The sequence below is a fragment of the Zosterops lateralis genome (assembly GCF_965231275.1).
Source record: "Zosterops lateralis genome assembly, chromosome: 6".
NCBI lineage: Eukaryota > Metazoa > Chordata > Aves > Passeriformes > Zosteropidae > Zosterops > Zosterops lateralis.
The window spans coordinates 5,773,190-5,788,540 of NC_139761.1; the positions used below are offsets into that span (position 1 = coordinate 5,773,190).

Consider the following 15,351-nt stretch of genomic DNA (forward strand, 5'->3'; position numbering starts at 1 on the left):
GAAAATGTGCCTTTAAGTTGCACTTTTTTTTCTTTTCACAGGGAAAAAGTGTGTTAATGCACATGTGTAATATGTGGTACAACTGAGCAACTCTCACTCTGTCATCTATTTGAATCTTATTTGGGAGCCTGGCAAAAATGTTCCCCCTCTGCCCTGTCATTCTGGCTTGCATTGACTTGCATTTAATACCTGTTTTACAAAGGGATAAACAGAGTTGAAGGCAAGTTGAACAAACATGCCATCCAGGAGACCAAGGCAATCCATTAGGAACTAAACCATGTGATAAAACCAAACTTCAAAGCTGTCAAAACATCTCCCTAGGGTATCCCTGGAGAGCTGCAGTGTTTGTAGGACCTTGGGAAGTATTCTTCTTAAGCTGAACATTGAGAGGCAGCCACAGCCTCTCCAGAGTTAATGGAAATTCATTTGTAATATTTATAAATTACCTTAACTTTTGACCTCTCTCCTAAAATTTATCTTTAAAAAAAAATGAAAAAAAAAAAAAAAAAAAAAAAGAAAAAGGTAAGAAAAAGCACTAACTATAATGCTGACATAGGCCTTTGGCTGAAGCAAGTTGCAAAGGTTTTAAAACCAGTTCAGCTCCTGGATTTCAAAGGGAATGTGTATGGATCTCTGAGGAAAGCTGTTGTAATGGGTGAATGCATTTGAAAACAACTTCCCTGAAAAAATGCAAATGTTTAAGGAAGAGTTGTGTCCAGCCAAGCCAAGCTGGGATGAGTTAAATTAGATTTCAGCTTGTGATTCTCTATCAAAAAAATGGGTAGAAAGTGCTAATGAAGGAGTACAGACTGCTGTTTTTTTTTAATGAAATGGTTAAGTTTGTGTGCTTACTCTTTCTTGTTAAATGGCAAAGCAGCAGCTACAGTAAATCTAACTGAGGTCAAAATTTTTAAAAGCCGTTACGGATATTTCCAGAAAACCAATACTCTTGACAGAATATTCCCTCTGACTTGTTCAGGCTCTGAAAGTCAAAGGCATTAAATGTGGTTTAGTTTTCATATCTAATTGCTTTGAAGTGGGTGATATGTGCTGTTGAAATGGTGTTTTAGTTTGCACACTGTTAATTTCTGTGTGGCAGATATGTTTTAATTTGTTCCAGAAGAGAACTGTGTTAGTCATATGGAAGTGATATAATTATATTTTGCATATACAGTAATTTTGGGCCTTTTCAAGTGCACACCATCTGTTCAGCTTTTTGCCAGCAAGCCACAATTTTACTGCAGCCTGCAGAAAAGAGGCTTGGTCAGTCTGGTCAGGGAGTGCACTGAGCAAAGGGCTGGAGATTTCTTTGTTCTGGGTCTCAAATGTCTCTGTGCCTCAGTATCTCTTCCTTTAAAGCCAAAAAACTGGTTCTAGGCTTTACTTGCAAAAATATTGCAAACACTGAGATGAACTGATCTAGGAGAAAAACAAGTATATGTAATTGTTAATTCAAAGCCAGATTCTGTGAGGTCCTGAGCAGTTTTGTTGCTCAGTTGTTGAATACTTCACTGACTTGAATACTCAGGGAAAAGAAATCGTGATTGTTAAACTTTTTTGTCATTGCCTCCCCTCTTGCTGTATTAAATATTGGTGAAGCATAAAGATAGACACTTCTTTTTTTTTTTTTTTTTTTTTTTGTGTGTGTGGAGACAGCATTATTGCTAGCTTGTTCAGCAAAGGTGTTAATGATTGCTGATGGTGTTTGTCTAAATCTCTTGTTTATGTTCCCAGAACAAAACATGTTGCAGATTGGGAATCTGCCATATGTAATGAATGATGTTATGCACAGACAGCCCCTTTTGCTGGGTGCTGTCAGTACTGCTGGAATAAAGGGATTTCTGTTTTCCCTCTGCAGGATACAGAAAAATCCCTGAGAATATTAGAACACTTGGAGCCTGTAACTTCATTCTTCAGCAATGTTTTTGGTGTGGGCTTGAAATACCCTTTCTCCACTAGAATCTCTCTTGATTTTTAATTTTTTTTTCATTTAAACCCAAATGTTTGTTATACTCAAAAGAATGTTTATATGAAATAGGCTTGGAATTCTAGAGGATGGTTGTGGTGCCTGCATGACTTGCTCAGCTAACTGGGCTGTGCTGCCAGCTTAAAAATCCTTTCCTGTTGGGGAAACTCATTAGACTACAATTGGAAACCCAAACATGTTTGAATAATTAAGCGGGTGGACAAATATAAATATTTTTTTTTAATGCACCTAGTACATTTTATTTTGTCTTCTTTTATTTCCACTTCAGTCTGTTCTTAGTCTGTATGACATTTATTTTAGAAAAATGTTCTCCAGCCTTTTAGATTTGGCTTGTCTGGTCCTCCCTCTGCAATGTTTATATATATCTTTGCTCTTTAGCTTGCAGGAAATCATCCCCTCACCACTGCTAGGCACATTTTACTTTCCCCAAACCTTGCTCTTCAGCTCCTTGCCCCTTTCCAGTGCCTATTCCAGCTTTAGACTGGAGTGGGGGAGTTCCCACAGAGCTGACTCCTTTGGAGCCTTCAAAGCCTTCCCCTGTCTGGGTGCCTTTAAATACAACCCAGGCCCAAATTATATTTTAGTGTTTGGTGTTTGCAGGCTGCTGCTGGGCAGGCTCCCACCCAGTTCCATACCTTCAGTGAGTTGTTCTCGTGCAGTTTAAAACATGTTACTGCCACAACACACTCACCCTGCTGTGTACCCACAGTTTTCCTTCCCCACGTTTTGGCCAGAGGTAACATTTGTTTGCCTCTCCTGGCACTGGTGACAAGAGAGAGCATCTAATCCTCTGGGAAACACCACTTGGCAGCACTCAAAGCACAGTTCTCTGAGCCAGGAGAAGAGGAGCTCCCTTGCATGTTATTCTTCTCGTGAATCTGAGTCTTTAATTAAGTTTTTAATTATTTGCTTTAGGCTTCAAAAGAATTATAACCTCTAAAGCCAGGCAACTACAATAGGAAATTAATTAGGGTGAGGAGAGCAATGCAACTATCATTTTAAACCGGGCTCCTGAAAAAGGAGGTAACATTTCTTACTTTAATTTCCCTTTGATTTTCAGCCCTGTTACTTGGCAGTCCCTAAACCAGCAGGGTGTAGCTGAAGGCCCAATGACATTCTGGGACAATAATTGCATTTATTGTTTTTCCTTTGCTTTCTAGTCCAAACCATATGTTTCTGCCTTTTAAGATTAGCCCTAGGCTCTGCTCTATCTCTGTTGAGGGCTCGTGTGCTCGGGGCTCGAGGCCGCGATCGCCGAGGCAGCTGTGATTCCGGCCGGGAGGCCCTTGGTGTGGAGCCCAGGGAGAGGGGCTGGGGAGTGCTGCTTGTATTTCAGCTCATGTCAGAGCCCACTGCAGTGCCCCACCTCCAGATCCCTGGGCCATAAGGCTGCCAGCTGTGCAGGGTGAGCAGCTGGATGCAATGGCACTGACAGGCTTTTCTGTCGAGTCTCCTTCTGGTGGCCTGTCTGCCAGCCAGGCCTGGTAATTTACTGGGGGTGCAGCTCCCTGCTGAGTGTTCCAGCAGGCCAATACTTCAGCTCTGTGTATCTAAATTGAAAACTGATTTTTAAGATATCATTCATACATGAAATAACGCTGTCTTTGCAGGTTATGATTAAAAAATGGTCGATCCCTTGTCCTCTACCTCTGAGTAGTGCCATAGAGACTTTACAGGTAAAGTTGCATGCTGGTTTGAAGTTCTAATTTTACTAGTAAACTGTATTGCTTTTTTTACATTAACACTTTCAGAACGGCTTACAATTTAAATTCCTTCTTTTATTAATCATCACAGAATCTGAAAAGTTTCATGTCTGTGGTTTGGGCTTATTCTTTCATTATGCCTTTTTTTTTTTGCATTTACGTTTTACAGGTTTCAAATTCTACTGGGGATTGTAAAGCAAAGCTCTTTCATCTTTCAAAAGAGGTAATCTCTATTAACAGTACACAAACTTAAAGGGGGTGGTGGTTTTTAAAAAATTGGGGTTTAAACCTTACCCAGGTTAAGCTGTCCTTGTGTAAAACTTGTTATGGGCTGCTGAAATACTTTCTGTACCTGCTGCCAAGTGTTATCCAGTCTCACTTTTTTTTTGCATGAAATCTGACTGTCCAAGTTAGCATTTATGAAAATATTTTGGAAATATGACTGAAGAAGAAGGTATAACAGATGAAGCAGTGGTCAACCTCATCATGCAATCAGATCAAGCCAACTTAACGTGTCCTCAGCTGGAAGTTGGTGCTGCTTGGCTGTGTGCTCTTAGTTCCTGGCAGGGTAGAGCAGGTTTCCTGACACTGCCTGGACCTAACCTTAGTTTTTCCTTACCTGAAGCTCATCCTGATGCAATCTTGTACATCTCAGTGGGTGCTAGCTCTGGTATTTGTTAATTAACATGGCATTTTAGTCATGTAACCAGCCATTAAGGCCTGCAGAAGAGGAAGTGTCATGTAGAACCCTGGTCTCTGTGGGGTGAAGAGGAAGGGAAAAAGGTAAATCTGGGATAGCCCTGTAGTGGGATTTAGGAGGGATGCATTTCTGTAGAAAAACAAAAGTCCACCCTACCCTCCCAAAAAATGAGAAGGAAAAACAAACCAAAAAAAAGGCTGGGGCAATGCAAACAGCAGACAAATGCTACCTGTAGATCAAAGTAGAAATGATGCTTTGACCAGAAACATCTACTGTGAGATTCTGGCTTTTTGTGCTTTGAAGAATGTTGGTACTCGTCTCTATTTCTTTTTTAAAATTAGCTTTATCAATAGAAAATGGGTATGTTTACCAGTATAGGCCTGATTATTTCAGCACAGAAGTGTTTGTTATAGTTCAGCTTATTCTACTTAGCAATTGCAGTAAGCTGTACTAAATGATTAATCTCTTTTATTACAAATTTTTGGAATAATACACCACTAATTGTGTGGTTGCATCTTTAATCACATAACTGTCTCAAAACTTTAAATCCCAAAGCATGTTATATTTCCTGTTAGTATTTTCTTTTATATTTTATGTTTTATCCAAATTTTTCTAAAGGAGTAATAAAATAGTGAGGTCAGGGTGAAGGAATCAGTAATTTGACAGGTAGCCATGGATATTGGAAAACTTCTTAGAGAATTTCACAAATGATACACTGGCTTTGGGACACATCCTGCTCTTTCTCCGTAAGTACTTGGCTTCAGTTTAGTCAAAAAAGAATCTTCCAGTTTTTGGCTTACAGGCAGCAGGACTTGTCCTGATGAAGAAACTCAGCTACGTCCACTTGAACTTACATGACTTGAAAAGGTTGAATTTTTGTGGACTGATTTAGAGACACCGTTTCTGTCTTGTGGAGATTTATCTCAAAGCCTTCATCTGGAAATATTTCCACTGACTTCAAACACTTGAATTGAATTCTGAGTTCTTAAACAAATTTTTCCAACTAGCAGTAACAGCAAACAACTAACAAGATGTTTTCTTTCTATTTCAGAGTGCTTATGCAATACCAACCATGGCCTTCTCTTTTCTGTGCCATACTTCAGTCTTGCCAATCTATTGTGAGCTCCACAGGTAGTGTATGAATCCATGCAACATTAAAATATAATTATAACCTTTTATGTGATACATCCCCTAAATAAATCCCAAGTAATTTTTATTTTTAAGTCAGTGCCATCAAACACTGCAGAATAAGGAGCTTTCATGTTTTGGGAAATGTACAGTTTTAGTCTGTACTGGCTTTTTCTCTCTTAGAGGAGAGAAAAGTAGCAAATATAGTTTCATCATCAGTGTCAAGATATCGACAGGAGGAAAAAAAGGTCATTTCTTAAGGTACTTTAATAGTCAATTTTTATGTCTGTGACTAATCTGCATTTGGTCATATCTGATCCAGTGAGGATTTCTGATACAGATTCTGTTCCTGGCTCTGAATAGTTATCATCCTATGTAAATCCCAATTTTCATTTAAAAGAGACACTGGGATGTCTAAATTCCATACAAGATGGGGACAGTGTTAATTGTCTGCTTGAAAAGTGCCCTTTTAATTACCAGATTAAAAATACTTTTAAACTTCCTAAATATCAGTGACAGCACAGACCTCAGCAAATACTCAGTGGCCTTAAATTAGGTCAAAACTTCCTTATGAAAGGCAAGGTACTATATAGATTGTGCTGTGTTTAATGATCCTCAATACAGATAAAACAACACACTGATTTCCTTTTCTTTTTACATTTTAGTCCATCCAAAAGGAGAATGCAGAATGTAACTGTCACAGGAATTGGTCTGAGTTTCCTAATTTACTTTGTGTCTGCTCTCTTTGGGTACCTGACATTTTATGGTAAGTGGATTCTTTAAGTATTCCTTAGAACAAAGGTTAATGATAAATGATAAATGTCTTCTGCCTGGAATGCTTCAGGCATTAGCACACTTGAACCCTCAGATTTTAAAAATTCAAAAGAATGAGCTTTGAGCTGGGTTTTCCAGCACGTGCCTCTGGTTTTTCATGCAGTTCCTGAGCCACAAATGTGTTTGATAAATGAATTGAACCAAGAAGTGCACATTTCTTAGAAATGTTGTTGACATTTGATGAAGTAACTCTACCTTTTTATTACCAAGTATCATACTTGCCCTACCAAATTCTACAGGCATTTTCACTTGCTGTAGAGTTTAGGTGACTGTGCTGCAGTACCAATTTAATTACTCTACATTTGGACTTCTAAATACTTCTGGGTACAGATTTTCAGTAGAATTTAAACATAGATGACTTCTTCTGTCTGGCATTCTTGTGCAGAGAAGTGCACAGAAAGATTTCAGACCCCTTATCTACACAGTGGCCTGTTTTTGAAGGTCCATCAGAGCCCTGGTAGGAATAGGTGAGTGTCTATTTCATACAGCAATGATAACACAATTATTTTATTGAATTTCCTCTACTTGCTGATTCTGTTGTAGTTTCATACTAGTGCTGTCACATAAATGCATCACAGTCATCCACAAGGATCCTTCTGATGTCTTCTGAAAACTCTAATTATGAGATGATCACATGCTGATCTTCATTCACAAAGCACCAAGAATATTGGCTTGCAGCATCTAATAATTCCAGATTTTTAGGGACTTTAGTACCTTTTGCCCCCAAGTGTAAGCATGTCTGAAAATATTCCCTAGATATCCAGAAACCTTAGGAAAATTATATGGGGAGTCTTGAAGATCCTAAAAATAGTCTATTGGCCACCATTGCTGTTTCCTGACTGTGTCCATGAGGTTTGTTGGAGAATATAAATTTAAGTACAACTCAGAGAGGTTCAGTAGGCAGTGCAGGGTAATCATCTGTCCAGATGAAATCTTAATAAGAAGGAGGGGGAAAAAAAAAAAAGAGTAAAAGAGAAATAGTCCTGGTAGCCATCCCAGTTCCTGTTACCTTTACTGCCATGATTTCTTTGGGACCAGACCCTGTTTTGACCGTAGCCTTTCAGTCTGTTTTCACTGGGAATGCTTTTGGTTTTCTGCAGACTTGATTTCCTTTAGTAACTCTAAGACTCGGGAGCCTGAAATTCTGGAATCAAGAGTGGATGTCTGCAAGAGAGTTGTTTTGTTTGTTTCATTTGGTTTTTTCCTCTTGCAAGCTTCTTCTCCTTTTCACTTTTTGGTTGTCTTGTTTAATTAATTTACTTCTTTAAACAGAGAAAGTCTGTTCCCTGTTCCTGAAACACCAGTCTGAGAAAATGTAAAACATTTTATTTTAAATTGGAAACAAAAGAAGAGTTCCCCCTTTGAAATGAGGCATGTTTCATCTCTCTGTGGTTCGAATGGTTTCTTCTGTTTTCTGTGAATTTGAAACTTCACAGGGTGACCAGACTTTCAAAATTTCAGTCCATTCCGAAGTCCAAAAAAGCAGAGTTAAGATTAAAATAAAATAAATCAGGGTATCAGGCCACTCTCAGTACTCTGACTTTTGCTATAAATTTCCTCCTTTTTTATTTTTATTTTTTATGCTGTCTTCTTCATATTTGTGTCTTTTCTTTAGGCATCTTTGGCTTCAGCAGAGGCTCTGCCTGGCCTTGCCTCCTGAAGTTTTTCATTTCCCTGAAGATTTTGCATCCCAGTGTATCAGTAATGCCAGAGTGTTTCTGCATCCCCCAAGCAGATGGATCCACTTGAATGTCACCTTAATATGCCTTGCTAATTACCTTAGCTCTCCAGTGATTAACAAAGCAATTAATTTGTCTTATTTTCAGACAAAGTGGACTCTGAGCTGCTACAAGGTTATTCCAGGTACCTGCCCCACGATACCATCATCATGACTGTGAGAGTAGCCATTCTTTTTGCTGTGCTCCTGACAGTGCCTCTGATCCATTTCCCAGTGAGTATTCCTGAGAGCTCTGGAGCTGGCAGTGAGCACTGGTCACTAATGTTTTGCAGACTGCAATTCTTGAGTCACATCTACTCTTGTGTATCTTATTCACTTGTCAAGTGATTGATCAAAGAACCACATATTTGCATATGTTCCATGAAAGCTCCAAAATAACAACTAACCACTAAGCTAATTTGTGCTCTTGAGACAGATTTCAGATTAAAACTAGCCCACAGCATTGTTTTTAATTTAGAGAATTCAGAACTTCTAAAGTTTATTTAGTTTGATTTTTTTTCTCTTAAATTGAGTTTTGCTGACTTGGATTTTCCTTTCTACATGCACGCACCCACACACAAACACACTTATACTTGAAACTCAATTTAATTGTAAATTGAAACCACATATAGACCTATTTCACAAAAAAAACCTACAAAAAAACCCTAGTTTAGCTTATCAATACTGTGGTAGAATTGAAAATTCATTCATTTAGGACCAAAAAAAATAGTGCAGGCAAAACTCTGTGTGTGGAAGCACTGTATAGATTATATATTAGTTGGCAACATGCTGACATTTGCTACCAGGCATTTTCAAAGACACAAAGCACTATCCCCCAGACCTTCTTTTGTCCCTCCAAAAAGGGAGGGGCCAGTAATTTCTTAAAACTAATGACCATGTGATAAATCTTGCTTTAATACAGTAATAAATTACATTCTACACTACAGAGAGGCACAGCATTAAACTATTGCTAAGCTTCTAGCATTTTGATTGTTAAAATCTTCTTTAAGACGTAATTCTTAAGGTTATAAAATTGAGGCAAGATCAAAAAATATATCTGTGTATGAATGTATTTACCCACACAATGTTTGTCTTTGTGTTGTGTAGGCAAGGAAAGCTGTGTTGATGGTGTTTTTCTCTCATCTTCCTGAGTCATGGATTTGCCATATCCTTGTCACCTTAACACTGAATGCAGTTGTTGTTCTGTTTGCAATGTACGTGCCAGACATTAAAAATGTATTTGGAGTAGTTGGTAAGTTCTTGTAGTTGGTTTGTTTTCTTGGTTTTTATTTTAACTTCATATTTTAAATTCAGGATATGATACTGCAGTGCTCTTCAGTCTTCTCTAAACAAAACCTTACTTTCTGTTTTTTAAAGGTTCAACCACATCGACATGTTTGCTTTTTGTATATCCTGGACTATTTTATCTTAAACTTAACAGAGAGGACTTTATATCACCACAGAAACTTGGGGTATGTTTTCTGGTTTTTCATCTGCACTAGTAATATTTAAACAGGCTCATTTTAAATGCATTTTAATACACAGTGGAGCACACAATCCGAGGGGCAAAGCTCTTGTTTTCATTGCAGCTCACAAAATCTCTGAACATTTTCTTTCATCCTTCTTGGTAGCTCTGGTCTTTCTGAAACTCCTTCTTCACCAGAGATTTTTGGCAAACAATGTGTCTACATACTGGACCATTGATCTGAGTATGTGCTTTTTATGTATAATTTTCAGATGTTGACTTTTAAGTTTCTGCTCAGTTTTTACCTGTTACTCTGTTGTCTGGGAAATGGAGCCAAAGCTAAACTGCATTTAAGTGAAACAGTTTCTGTGCTTATTTTCTATAAAAGACTTCGCAAAAACATCTTTTCTTTTTTTTCTTTTTTTTCTTTTTTTTTTTTTTTTTTTTTTTTTTTTTGGTTCTCTTTCTTTTTGTTGTTTTCCTTCTCTTTGTGGTTTTTCTTTTGTTGCAGTAGGTTAAGTTCTGGGTTGGAATTTCTGCAGGAGCCTGCTTTTTGCTCTGTAACTGGGGAACTTTATGGCAGTGGTCAAAATGCTGACACTGTTTATACATAGTCTTTCTGCCATTCTTATGATTCATGGGGCTGCTCTTGTATTGACAAAACAGGGAAGCTGAAAGAAAATCTAATTATGATGCCCTCTGACCATCTAAAGTCATGACTAGTTCCAGCAGATTTGGGGGCTTGTTATAAATCAGCAAGCTGCAGTCTCTTGAACTGTGGTTTTAATATCATCTGGCTATTCAAAAATGTAAAAAATCCATTGTAATTTTAATTGTATTTTGAATAAAATACAAATCAGTTTCTTGATTTGTTCAGAGTTGTAAAGGGCAAATTATTCTTTGTGCAGCTGGGTTGTGTGAGCAGGGAAAACCAGACTGCTCCAGGAGTTCCAAGTGAAACTATCCCAGGCTTGGTTTAGTTTCCCATTAAGCAGATACTTTGTGTTTGAAGACTGAGTAGCTGGAAACATTACAGATTATTTTAGAAGACACTATTTGTACCTGCTCTTGTGGACTTTCATAAGCCTTGGATGTGTAAAATCCTTCTTTCAGCAAAACATTAATTTTTGCTTTTCTTTCTTCACAGGCATGTGCCTTGGTTATTTTTGGCATTTGTGTTGGCCTCCTCAGTTTGGTTCTAATAATTATCAGTTGGGTTGACCAATAACAGCCCATTGACATTGTCTGAACTGAGCTTTAGGAGGACACCAAGAGCCAGAGAGGTGCCAACACTGCTGCAGTGAGTGCTGGACATCCTAAAGGAGCACTGACCAAAGCTGCCAATGGAAGAAGTGATGCTCTTTTCAGCTCCATTACTGATGGTCCTTCTTTAATCTTGAGTCATTCTCTTCAGTTACTGGGCAATTTGTCTTTGCCATTCTAAAATGTGAGGGTTTGATGATGTAATAACAACAGGCAAAAAGGTCTTGAGGATTTTGGCAATTCAAAAATGGTTTAGGGCATATGGTGAACAAAACAGAAACTTGAAATAGCTTGGCCTTTCAAGACAACAAGGTGAATAGACATGACATCAGTCTTTTTGTGCATAATGTGATATATGCACATAGGATAATGCACATTGTCCTTATCCTTGAAAGACTTCTATTGCTTGACTGATTTCCAAAATTTCAGCCAGTTCACATTAAGAACTTAGTGATTTCAAGTGTTTACCCTAATTTATCCAAAGATGGATCCAGAGACCAACTGCCTTAGCTCAGTTTAATGGGCATGTCATAATAATATTTGTTAATTGTTTTTTAAAACACAGTTTTTCTATGTCAGCACACTCGAGTCATCCTGATGTAATTTTTAAATTAGCGGGCTTTGCCCATCAAGCATAAGAGCTTTTAATAGCATTTTGTTTTTGTTTTTTTTTTCATTTTGCAGTTAATAATAGACATTTTTCAATGAATATCTGCTTTCGAGTAGTATTCAAAGTACCTCAGTATTCCTCCAAGTGAAAGACGGCTCTCTTTTTCACTGTTATTCCCATTTTTTACAAATGCTTCAGGTTTGAACTAAAGTTTCTATATTTTATGTTGTTCTGTGTGTCAGAGAAGATTTGGGCCTAAAAGATGAAAATCTGCCTCAAAAACAAAGGGAAATTTTACTTTTTTGGAACCCTAATTTTACCTCAGATGTCTGTGAACTTCCATGTGGTCTTTTATAATTCCTTAATTTTTAGCCCCCTGAAAGTGAATGCAGTTTTCAACACCAACTGGGCTTTGTTGGAAATGGTAGTGGGTACCCACAAGAAAAGTTCCTCATTTTAGTAGATTGAAAGCAGTGGCTGAGACCATGATGAGGTTTTTAGCACTTGCCTCTTTCAGGTGGGATCTGCTGGCCCTAAAGTGGCCTTATCTCTTCAGGGATTTCATGCCCTAAGGAAGCAAAGGCTGACTGAATGTGCTTGAGCCTCTCCTGTCTAATGGGGAGGAACAGCAAAGAGCAGAGTTGGAATCACCTTCTCTGTTCCTGAGCTGACAGATTAGGATTTTTCATGCCAACAGATCACTTGGCTTTCTCAGGGTCTAAAAGTTACTTTTCATTTTTGATGGATGGCCTGAAGGCACCCAGGTGATGCAGGTTAGTACTGCTTCAGAAATCCTTTTTGCTTGGAAGTGTCCTTCTACCTAGGAGCTTCATTTAAAAATAGACACATGTGGTGAGGCCGGGGAACTAACTCAGAAATTTTGGTAGGATCCCAAAAAAAAATGATCCCTGGAAAAGACTACAGTTATTTTATAACAAAGTTGCTAGCTGAGGTTTCTGGACTGCAGGTGAGCCATGTAATAGTTTGGCAGTACCAGAAGCAGCACATCCTCTCTTGGCCAGGAGTTCCCAGCTCTTCCTGTGGCACTGGCAGTGGCTCCTGTCAGGATGTTTGCCCAGCAAAAAAACAATGTGACCACGAGATGTGACATTATCTGCCTAAAAAATGAACTTGCCTTTATTTTCCCAATTTAAAATCCTGCTAATCAGGTGTAGCTGCCTTCCTGCCTGTGCCTGCCCTCTGATAACTGAGTCTCAGGGGCTTTGCTACACTGCAGGGATTCAGATACTTATTGAATCTCTGGCACTGCTGTAGAGAACTAAATATATACCTTGTAAAAGTGTACCTTGAGTCAGCACTGACAGCTGCACATCAGGAAGTGATTTTCTGTCTCACTGAACCAAAAGTTCTTTGGAAAACAGGAGACTTTACATCAATGAGAATTAACTCAGGGATTTTTGTCTGATACTAGAAATTAGGGAAGTGTATGTATTAGAAATCTTCTGGAAAATGTTTCTCATTTATTATCTGTTTCTGTAGCATACTGTTGAGTAGTATTGCTAGGTAATTACTGCAGTCACTTTTATTTTAAACTCTAACCAATAACACTTAAGTCTGAATACTTAGATTATCTGTGAGGGGATAGAAAGCTTTGCTAAGATTTTGCTCTTCCCTCCTCTCCCTGAAAAAGCTGAGTCTTACCATGCACTGTAATGCTCTGTTGCCCATGGGCAGTTTGGTTTGTGTGCAGCATCTTGAAAATGTGACTGAGAAAATACCTGAAAATACAGTGTTAATTTTACTGTGGATTCCTTTAGTGCTGCACAAAACATTACAGTATTGTTTTTAATCCTTGGGTATTATCATAACTAGCCTGGCTATTGTCTGTCCTGATAGGTAGACTTTGGAATGATGAATTCCAGTGTTGATGAGGGTGAATGGAAGCAATTCACAGCTCTGCTGAGCTCTATTATTACATTTTGGCTGTGGTGCAGAAAGGAGAGCATAGAGGTTTACAGAATGCCTGTTACCTTTCTTCTGAAAAAGAACTAGAAATGCTGCTACTTCTGAGTTACTGTAGTTCATAACTTAAAATATGGAGGGAGGGAGAGAGGGGCAGAAAAACAATTTCTGTTCCGAAATTTAGGAGGTATGAGTGTTGTCCGCAATGAAAAACCAGAGTAATTTATCCTCATCTCCCGCAGCTGAGCTGTGCATTGTGCTTCTCAAGGGTTTTTCTACAATTGTGAACTTCCATGGAGTTTTTGAGCAGAAGAGGCCTCCAGTCTGGAACTCTCAGTTCATTTAAATGCTGACAAATATTTTCTTGATTATTCTTGCATACAGATATTTTTTCTTCCAAATGTCCAGATTTATGAATTTCATTGATTCTACTTTATTGCCTGTCATCAGCATTTTCCAACCTTCTTCACTGAAGACTTGACAGGAATGGATGAAGGGACCCACAGCATTTCTGAACTCACTTGGAAAGGTTCTCTTTCCCCAGTTGAGCAGGAAGAACAATGTGAGAGATGAAAATTAATTGGTTGCCTTTGATTTATTCTCTCTTTTTCTCCTATTCCCATTCCTTGTCCATTTGGAGGCTGCTCAAGTTTCAGCTGGACTGTGGTAAGCTGGGTGTGAAGAATGGTTTTTGTAACCAGGAAGGAGACTGCCAAACAGCAGTGCTCAAAACTAGGATTATTGTAGAACTCTTTTCCTAGTTAGATTTAATTTAACATTTTACCTGAAATCATTGTTTTTCCAGTTGATTTTGATGTTGAAACCATTCATTGTAGCTGCTCTCCATACAAAGAAACCTTTGGATATGTTTACTCTTACTGCCAGTGGGAGAGAATTTTCAGTATTATAAAAGTGCTGTGTAATTCCTGCAGTTTGTGGTGGTGCTCTTGGTATTTGTGTGTTTCACTAGTGTTCATCCAGGCACGCTTCATGTGGAAACGGAATTCCCAAAAGAATATAATAATGATCTGAATGTAAAAATTTCCCAGCTCATGTCAAACCTGTGTGTTGTACAACAGATTTTCTGTTTTGAGTTCTCCTTGCCTCAGGGTCACTGTGGAACAGCCAGGGCATGTTCCAAAAAATAAGCAGCAAAAAATAAAGAACAGTTTACACAGTTGTGTGTGATCCCCCACTCTGTTGTGCAGGTGATGTTTTGCAGCACATCCTGAAATGTTCCCAACTGCCCCTCCCAGGCCAATCTACTCCCAGTGATGGATTTTACTCTTTGGACTGTGCTCTCCAAAACACCAGGATGCAAAAAATGAGACATGCAGTTATTGTGCTCCCAGGTCTTGGTTCATGGACAGCAAACTGTCTCTTCTGCACACATCTGGTCCCCCCTGTGAACAGGAGCCAGCAGAATTTATCTCAGAGGCTGTGACTGCACAGCTCTGTGCCAGCACAGCCTCTGGCATGTGGAGAAAGGATGAGCAGTGGCCTGGCAGTGCACAATGGGGTGAAAAACTGCTCATGGAGAGCCTTTGGGAAGGGCCTTCTTGTTCAGCAAGGTGAGGCCAGTCGTGGGGAACAGCCATTCCCTTAGGGGTAGCAGCAGAGGAACAATGGCTGCCCGGGATGCTCTGAAGCTTGGATGTGCTTTCTGGCTGTAAGTCACAGTGCTCTCCAGTAGCTGTGTCCTGTGAGGGCAGCTCCAAGCACTTTGCAAGGTCCAAGGGAGTCCTGAGTATAAGCAAAGAGGGAAAAACCCCTCATTGATTCCAGAGCTGTAGGAACACACACGTGATATGAATATCAGCAACTCTCTTTACTCGACGATGTTAGCCCCAAGTGGGACTGGCACCAAAGAGCACAATTCCCAGCATTTTCAGTGCAGTGCAGAATTCTGTCCTGTGCTGCACTGGCTGTTTTGTTGTTCAGTGTGTCCTGTCCGTGCTCAGCCTTTCTCCTGCCCCAGCATCCCTGCTCACACATCGGGGCTCTGCGCCACAGCCGCGCGA

At 39.1% G+C, this 15,351-nt stretch overlaps 1 protein-coding gene across 1 annotated transcript in view; it reads left to right on the top strand.

Annotated features, from left to right (window-relative positions):
* Positions 1 to 14,489, top strand: part of SLC38A6 (solute carrier family 38 member 6) — a 37,914-nt gene extending 23,425 nt beyond the window's left edge. Inside the window, exons 9-16 of the mRNA XM_083862983.1 lie at positions 3,598 to 3,663; positions 3,860 to 3,913; positions 5,442 to 5,521; positions 6,184 to 6,284; positions 8,179 to 8,303; positions 9,177 to 9,321; positions 9,447 to 9,541; positions 10,682 to 14,489. Coding sequence (XP_083719109.1) covers positions 3,598 to 3,663; positions 3,860 to 3,913; positions 5,442 to 5,521; positions 6,184 to 6,284; positions 8,179 to 8,303; positions 9,177 to 9,321; positions 9,447 to 9,541; positions 10,682 to 10,762 — 747 coding nt within the window. The 3' untranslated portion in view covers positions 10,763 to 14,489. The remainder of the gene's footprint in view (positions 1 to 3,597; positions 3,664 to 3,859; positions 3,914 to 5,441; positions 5,522 to 6,183; positions 6,285 to 8,178; positions 8,304 to 9,176; positions 9,322 to 9,446; positions 9,542 to 10,681) is intronic.
* The last annotated feature ends 862 nt before the right edge of the window (positions 14,490 to 15,351 follow it).